Below are 9,076 nucleotides of genomic sequence, written 5' to 3'. Positions count from 1 at the left end.
CCACCCCTAGTATGTACCACAGATAGGACTGTAATCTAGGTGAGATATAGGATAAACATTTGAGAGGTCAGATATAATGGTTTGATAAATTAAAAAAAACAACTTAAATATAGGATTTGGATAGATGCAGTTAACTGAAAAAGTGATTCCATTCCTAAATCTGATCATTGATTGTGAGGATACACCTTTCATAGATGCTCCCCCATTTTCTCTCTTTACCCATTGCACTTCGTAAAAATAGTTCTATCACAATGAGTCACTTAAGAAAAAAAAATTAAACACAATTCTTATATCAAGGTATGAATACAATGAAAACTATTCACAATTCATACAGATTTCATTCAAAATGGTACATTTTAAAACTAACCTGACATTTTCAACTGAGAAAAATGTAATTAACGTTTCCTATTCCTATTAGGAAGTTCTATAATTTTATAACTCTCTTCCTCTGAATAGACATTAAAATTAATTTTCAATCATTGGTGTCCTTAACTTCATCTCCATTTTGATTTCTATGCATATAAAATGACATTTTCCCCCAGTTGGACTTTTACTAACCTAATAGTGGTTGGGAAAGAGTGATTCAGAGTTAATATCTACATATTTCAAAATGTTATTAAGCTAATAACTAATTAACAATATCCTTCAACAAATTAATTACAAAATAACTTGGAACTTAGAACTTACCTTGCCATTCAGAGAAACATGGAGCTTTGTTAAAGGACTCTCATCTCTTCAGATAATGTACTTAAAATTTTCTTCCTCATCTATTTGAGTTTCAAAAAGAATATAACATGTTAAAGATAATGTAAGGTTTCAAGGTCTAACATATTTATTTCCGAAAATGCTTAAATATTTCACAAATATTTATATATAAATGGCTGTGTGTATGTGTGTATGTTGCAGCATAACTCTAGAATGCCTCGAGCAATTTCAACCAAACTTGGCTTCTACTGTACAGCAAGTGGAGTTGCCATGGTAACGGTTTCACAGTAGTTCACAAAGGGGCTCCCTCTGGTAAGGGGGAAAATCCAACATTAGAAATTACATTTGGTCCGAACATTTTCTCCCTACAAATAAATACCTGGGTATCGCTGGGTTATCAACTAGTATATTCTAAAAACTGTAGTGTGTATGTGTGCACACACGTGTAATTTATTTTCCCTAATTTAGCTCTTCCTTATTTTTATAAATAAGGAAAGAATTGAATGATAATGACCTAAATAATTTTTTAATTACATGCTACTCTGGAAACAGACAGGAAATATTGAAAAGTTTATTCTTAGCTACTTATCTGAGAGGAAGGAAGATACCTAACTCATAGCTACTTAATTCTAAATGATACAATACTTGGCTTAATTTTTCTTGTTTAGATTATTTCTACATATTTAAGATATGTTTAAGTTTCAAACTGCAATTAGAACTGCCCATTTACAGTTAATTTTAAAATCTTGACAGGTACCATGTTTCACTGTGTTTGATTATGGCCTTCAGAATCTTCCAAAACTCACCAAAATTTATCATTTACAACTTATAACTTAAATTGATTTTCAAAAAAGCTAAAATAAGAAAAACAGGAATGGAGGAACCTGAACCCTTTAAGAGAGAAGGTTAAAGCAAATCCATTTGAAGTCATTTTACAATAATTAAAAAGGAAATAATATTTCCAGCTTGCTGAAAACATCACACTGGTAGTGTAAGGACAGTGGGGGACAGGGGGCCCTGGCTTGCTATGGTCCATGGTGTCATGAAGAATTGACCATGACTTAGTGACAGAACAACAACAAAAATTGGCAGGTTTTTAGAAAAATGGGTGATATTTCAGATATCCTGATCTGAAACCATTTAGTAATTTGTAGGAATAACCATCACCTTTAACAGTGCATGGAAACAATTTAGCAGCAGTACAATTAAAACAAAACCTGTATAGTAGGATCAACAAGTGACACATTGAAAAGCATCTGTTGTGTTACATTGTGATTTCTTGCACAGCTTGGAAACCCATCATTCTTTAAGAACCAAGACACTACAGAAAATTGCATTGTTGTACCTCAATTGTAAGGGTGGTGTAATCATCAGCTGCCATCATTACATCAGCAGCAAGGAAGTTGAAAATAAGATTAGTGATATCTGTACAAACTGTTTTCAGCATGTGTTTTGCAATGTTATTTTGTGTCTCGTCTGTAAAATAAAATTTCTATTATTAAAATGCTAGTTTAAAATCAGCACATTACGTAAGAAATCTGCACAATCTAATTTCAGAATAATATGTATATATGGATTAAATGGCAAAATAGAAATCTCGAAATTAAAAAAAAAATTGCTATAGTTATCCCTTTATAACCAGTAAACTTTCGTTGGATCACACTGCGAAACTCTATGTTCAGCTGCTTTTATTATTAAAATGCGACATCAAAGAGCATGAAAAGCTTGTTGGCAATGTCAAATATTTCAAACTAGGACATCCTGCTTTCAGCTGACAAAACAACAACAACAACCCATACTATGTAAATCACAAATTACAGAATCAATAAAGATCAACACAAAAATATTGTAGAGATGAAGTAGCAGAGAGAAGACCAGAAAAAAAAATCAGCCAAAGCTGTAGCAGAAAATGGTCTAAGAAAATTGAAGGAGCAGGATCATCAACTAGCTGGAAATCAAAACAGTTAGCAAACAATAAAAATGGTTCATATGAAACAAAGAGGTGAAATAAACCTGGAACAAAAAATGGGGGCACTTCAGATACTGCACAGTAAATGCTTACCGTATTTTTCGGAGTATAAGACACACCTTTTTTCCTCAAAAAAGAAGCTGAAAATCTGGGTGCGTCTTATACATCGAATATATCATTTTTTGCCTCCCGAAGTCCCACCCCCTTCACCAAAATGGCTGTGCATACCCTTATGGAGGCTTTCAAAGAACTCCTGGGGGCTGGGGAGGGCAGAAATGAGCAAAAATGGGCCAGGAGCACTCTGCAAGCCCCTCCCCCCAAGGTTATTCATGTCTTTTATTTGAAAAAAAAATGCCCGTTTTCACGAAAAAATGGGCCGTTTTGGGAAGGTTTGCAGAGTGCAAAAACTCCCCCCTCCCCTTTCAGAAAGCTCTTTAAGTTAGAGTGATTGATGAGAATTACATTGATCAAGTGCTGTGCCAGCAGCAACAAGTCTTAGGTGCTGCAGGTTGTCAGATTTCCTTCTCCAGCACATGGATAAATACACCTGGAAACATCTACCTACCTACCTACCTACCTATCTACCTACCTACTTACCTACCCTCTCTCTCTCTCTCCCTACTGTATTTCTCTCTATATATATCCCTCTATCTATCTACCTACCTACCCTCTCTCTCTTTCTCTCTCCCTACCTACTGTGTTTCTCTCTCTCTACCTATCTGTATATTCCCTCTCTCTCCCTACCTACCTACTGTATTTCTCTCTCTCTCCCTATCTTTTTAAAAAAAATTGCCTCTTCAAAACCTTAGTGCATCTTATACTCCAGTGTGTCTTATACTCCGAAAAATACGGTATTTATTTTGTTGTTATGAAAACTCTTTATCTCACCTGTGAAATGTTTTGCTCCTTTTTCAAATAACCGGATATTGTTATACAAATTGGAAACTTCTTCCTGTAAATCCTTAATGGTCCTTTTTCTGCTAGCTCCGGAGTGAGAAGTTGAGGAAAAAAATACAGAACGCAACACTTCTTGATAGTTCTTTGTTAAGGGCCTTAAGGAGAGGAGAAGGAAGCAGAATACAGGGTGACAATTAGCAGAAACCAACCATTGGTCCAAAAGTGATAGACTGTTAAAACAAAACAGGCTTGTCTTGAATCAGAGAACTGCTGATGTCAGGCTGACCTTCACATCTGTCAGTACAGAGGACTGAATGGCTTCCAATAAATATAGGAAAGGGAAGGACCCCATACTAGGTGGCAGAATGCCCAGGCACGAAAAACAATTAGCCCGGCAGTACTTTGTGTCTTATTGGCCTTGTTAAAATTAATTTTCCCAGTAGGCATAAGAGGCAGACAGAATGAACTGGAGGGATAGGAGGAAGAGCTGCTACCAAGACAATGATGAGATTTTAAAAAAACCTGAATCTGGGGAAGAAATATAACCTAGGGAAAAAAATTTGACACATTCTCACAAAGGTAAAAGGAGGAGGAAATGCATTCAAGATTCTGTTACTATAATCATATAAAAAAAGTAATATAGGCCTATGTGATTTTGGTTTTCTAGGTTGGTCTATCCTGAAGGGTTGATAGTGGGTGGGAAAATTTTGTGTGTGTATGTGTGTGTGTATGTGTGCTTGTGCGCATGTGTGTGTTCAAGGGAGTGGAGGGAAAATACAGAATCCATGGCTCCATTTCCTCTGGTGTTAGACAGTTTTATAGGCCAGTTGATCCATCCTGTGCAATTCCTGGAATCAAAGGTTAGCTATTTCAGGGATACTTTTCTAATATCCATTTGAAGTTGCTGGATACTAATAGCAGCATTCACTTTTTCTTGGGATATGACGATTGATCAAAACAATTTAAAAATCAATAAAACAAGAATCAAGAAAGAAGTTTCATTTCTTCAGGGGCATTAATGCCTAACAAAGCAGGAGCATTTTCACTCATCAGATGGAGCTGCTTGAAGGAATGAACACCTGGTTTGTGGAAGATTTCAGGTCATGAACCATGAAGGAATCTAAGAAAGCACAGACTCTCTCCATTCTTGCACTGTGAAATTGCAATCAAGCTACAAGTTACAAGCTCTAGATAAAGCTAGAGGATTACAAAACAATCAGAATACACTTGCAGAACAAACCAGAGACTATTTTTAGTCCATGATGACTATATCTATATTTCTATCCTTCTAACCAAGATAAGCATCTTCTTAGCTCTTTTTATACACTGCTCAAAAAAAATAAAGGGAACACAAAAATAAGACATCCTGGATCTGAATGAATAAAATATTCTTATTAAATACTTTGTTCATTATATAGTTGAATGTGCTGACAACAAACCCACACAAAAATTATCAATGGAAATCAAATTTAGCAACCTATGGAGGTCTGGATTTGGAGTTACACTCAAAATTAAAGTGGAAAAAAACACTACAGGCTGATCCAACTTTGATGTAATGTCCTTCAAACAAGTCAAAATGAGTCTCAGTAGCGTGTGTGGCCTCCACATGCCTGTATGACCTCCCTACAATGCCTGGGCATGCTCCCGATGAGGTGATGGATGGTCTCCTGAGGGATCTCCTCCCACACCTGGACTAAAGCATCCCTCAACTCCTGGACAGTCTGGTGCAATGTGGCATTGGTGGATGGAGCGAGACATGATGTCCCAGATGTGCTCAATTGGATTCAGCTCTGTGGAATGGGCAGGCAGTCCATAGCATCAATGCCTTCGTCTTGCAGGAACTGCTGACACACTCCAGCCACAGGAGGTCTAGCATTGTCTTGCATTAGGAGGAACCCAGGGCCAACCGCACCAGCATATGGTCTCACAAGGAGTCTGAGGATCTCATCTCGGTACCTAATGGCAGTCAGGCTACCTCTGGCGAGCACATGGAGGGCTGTGCTGCCCCCTAAATAAATGCCACCCCACAACATTATTGACTCACTGCCAAACCGGTCATGCTGGAGGATGTTGCAGACAGCAGAACGTTCTCCATGGCGTCTCCAGACCCTGTCACGTCTGTCACATGTGCTCAGTGTGAACCCGCTTTCATCTGTGAAGAGCACAGGGCGCCAGTGGCGAATTTGCCAATCTTGGTGTTCTCTGGCAAATGCCAAACGTCCTGCATGGTGTTGGGCTGTAAGCACAACCCCCACCTGTGGACATCGGGCCCTCATACCATCCAGACTCTATGGAGTCTGTTTCTGACCATTTGAGCAGCCATATGCACATTTGTGGCCCACTGGAGGTCATTTTTCAGGGCTCTGGCAGTGCTCCTCCTGTCCCTCCTTGCACAAAGGCAGAGGTAGCAGTCCTGATGCTGTGTTGTTGACCTCCTACGGCCTCCTCCATGTCTCCTGATGTACTGGCCTGTCTTCTGGTAGTGCCTCTATGCTCTGGACACTACGCTGACAGACATAGCAAACCTTCTTGCCACAGCTCGCATTGATGTGCCATCCTAGATGAGCTGCACTACCTGAGCCACTTGTGTGGGTTGTAGACTCCGTCTCATGCTACCATTAGAGTGAAAGCACCGCCAGCATTCAAAAGTGACCAAACCATCAGCCAGAAAGCATAGGAACTGAGAAGTGGTCTGTGATCACCACCTGCAGAACCACTCCTTTATTGGGGATGTCTTGCTAACTGCCTATGCTTTCCACCTGTTGTCTATTCCATTTGCACAACAGCATGTGAAATTGATTGTCAGTCAGTGTTGCTACCTAAGTGGACAGTTTGATTTCACAGATGTATGATTGACTTGGAGTTACATTGTGTTGTTTAAGTGTTTCCTTTATTATTTTTTGAGCAGTATATTTACAAAGGTTTTGGGTCATTCCATGTCAAGTGGTCTGGGGCTCCCTACTCAACCATCACAGATTTCAATGAATGCATGTGACATTGCCATACAAAGTCCTCAACTTTATCCCTGTATTTAGGGCTTTATACGTCAGCGATGAAAAACCAACCTTACTTTTTTAGGGGCACTGAAACATGCTCTTTCTAATGAGAATGATTTAACAGAGTTTCCAGAAGGTCTTTTTTTTTTCTAAAAGTGGGCTGAAGATACCCTATTTTTGGCATTTTTACAAAAACCATCAACTTTACATTTAATTTGTGAACTATTGGAAACCAGTAGGAGAATGAAATTTTATATTCAAAAACCTTGTGTTGCTAAGTTATTACGCACAAAGGTTCACATTTCTCATACGTTTCCTTTCAGAGATATAAAAAGCCAAACTTTAACCTTTTTTCAAGCCAGTCGTTTTTAGCCAACTTTGCTCCAGCTTACCTAGATGGAGATTGCTCATGACAATGTTTTTATTGTTTTGTTTAATGGAGAACAACAAGTTGTACAAGATGGCCAAGTTTTATTTCTCTCAACAAAATATTGCCAGAGATATTATGTCTCAAAGTTGCTGAAACCTCAGAGTCACACTGTAGAAGGCTGCTGTATGGGGGTCAAACAAATGACTATATTTCTGCAAGGATTGCATTGGCAAATGTAACACTTTACCAATGTTCACTGAGGATGTGTGTGCATGTTCACACCAAAATTCATCAAAATCTGGGACGGTCAAACTGGGCACTTTTCTGAAATAAGACCACTTGACATCGAATTACCCTTTCACAAAAAGTCACAAATCTGTGAGTTAGAGAAAAATTAGTAACATGCAACTGCTGTCAAAGTGAGAACAAAATGCTCTTTAGACATGTATGGAGAGTGATTCTAAGCACCTATTGTACGTCTATATGTGTGTAGGAAAAACTATGAAAGATGCATGAATTTATCAATGCACTGCATCTAACAGAATATCCTCAGCTAGTTACTGGATAGTCTTAAAACAGGGGTGTCAAATTCATGTCGTCACAGTGTCACATGACGTATCGCGACTCCCCGCCCCTTTGCTAAACTGGGCATGGGCGTGGTCAGCATGTGACATATCTGGCCTGCGGGCTGCAAGTTTGACACCCCTGGTCTAAGATAATATAAATTTCTTTCTCTCCGGAAAGAACAAACATTGCAATGATCCATACCTGAGTAATATTACAAACTACGAAAAATGTTTCTGCCCTTCCATGTTCTATGTATTCCTTACAAAATGGAATGCTGGGTTTCTGCTTGGCCAGTTGTGGGCAATACAGGTGCAGGCATCCATTTCTAACTGCAGCAATGACAAAAATCCCATTGAGATTTCACAATACAAACTCTCTCCATTCTTGCATTGTGAAATGGCCACCAAGTATCTAAGGAATGGAATGTATGTCTCAATGAAGATTTTGTCACTTGCCCTCTGCTGCTTTTGTAGATGTCTCTCTGTACAAGAGATGCAGTTTATTATTTTCCCAAGATAAATGATTGCAGCTACCTGATTAGATGACCCGCAAGTTCTGTGATGAGCTCTTCAGGACAGTCCCTTATGTGCTTTCTTAAAACATCCTCAATTTCTTCTTGTGACATAAAATGGATCTCAAGTTGCTTGCTCCTACCTGTCATAACATGACAAACATTTCTAATTGACTTAACAGATCCTTATAGATAGAAGAAGCTATTAGATCTTTACAGTAAAAGCTAGTGCAAAATAAAGTCATCTTAATATCAATGCAGAAAAACATTAGGTGCTGAGCATTTCTTCAAAATTATTCTAAATGATGGATATGTTCATGCAAATCTAAGGTTTGTTTCTTATAAAGTTATGGTGATGAATTGAATTCAAAACACAGATAGGTGTATTATTTAAATAGTCTTGGCTGATCTTGAAAAGGCAAGTGTGGTCAAAACTAGTTAGTACTTAGTCTACAGATAATTTAGGAACTATAGTTGTAAGTTGGATTAGGAAACTGAGAAGCATCCTGGAAAAATTCATAGCAAACCAGTTCTGAACAGATGCCACAAAAACTACATGGATGTGAATGTGAAGCCACCAGGAGACAGGTGTGACTCAAAATCTTTAATTATTTCATCCAGGAAAACAGTCTATGAGAGAGGCTTAATAAAATGGGATTTCCTATCCCAAACTACTTGTTTAAATGACCATCACTGCTACTTGGTGCAAATAATGTGCTCTGGTATTGGGGCTGGGCAAAGTGTTTGATTAAGAGCAGTGGTGGCACAGTGGTTATAATGTAGTACTGCAGGCTACTTCTGCTGACTGCCAGCTGCCAGTGGTTCGACAATTCGAATCTCACCAGGCTCAAGGTTGACTCAGCCTTCCATCCTTCTCAGGTCGGTAAAATGAGGACCCAGATTTTGGGGGGCATTATGCTGACTCTGTAAACTGCTTAGAAAGGGCTGTAAAGCACTATGAAGCAGTATATACTGCTATTGCTGTTAAGATGCTTCACAACATACAAAGAGTAAATGATTCATCTCTCCTTGAATTATTAAAGCAGCCCCTTCCTTCAAAT

At 38.5% G+C, this 9,076-nt stretch overlaps 1 protein-coding gene across 1 annotated transcript in view; it reads right to left on the bottom strand.

Moving 5' to 3' along the window:
* Positions 1-701: 701 nt before the first annotated feature.
* Positions 702-9,076, bottom strand: part of LOC116507949 (E3 UFM1-protein ligase 1-like) — a 31,379-nt gene continuing 23,004 nt past the window's right edge. Inside the window, exons 13-16 of the mRNA XM_032216375.1 lie at positions 8,038-8,158; positions 3,563-3,726; positions 2,051-2,181; positions 702-767 (exon numbers count right to left, since the gene is read on the bottom strand). Coding sequence (XP_032072266.1) covers positions 717-767; positions 2,051-2,181; positions 3,563-3,726; positions 8,038-8,158 — 467 coding nt within the window. The 3' untranslated portion in view covers positions 702-716. The remainder of the gene's footprint in view (positions 768-2,050; positions 2,182-3,562; positions 3,727-8,037; positions 8,159-9,076) is intronic.

Source organism: Thamnophis elegans, chromosome 4 (assembly GCF_009769535.1).
Source record: "Thamnophis elegans isolate rThaEle1 chromosome 4, rThaEle1.pri, whole genome shotgun sequence".
Lineage (NCBI taxonomy): Eukaryota > Metazoa > Chordata > Lepidosauria > Squamata > Colubridae > Thamnophis > Thamnophis elegans.
Note: the sequence above shows the minus strand (reverse complement) of the source record. Positions and strands in the feature narration are given on the sequence as shown.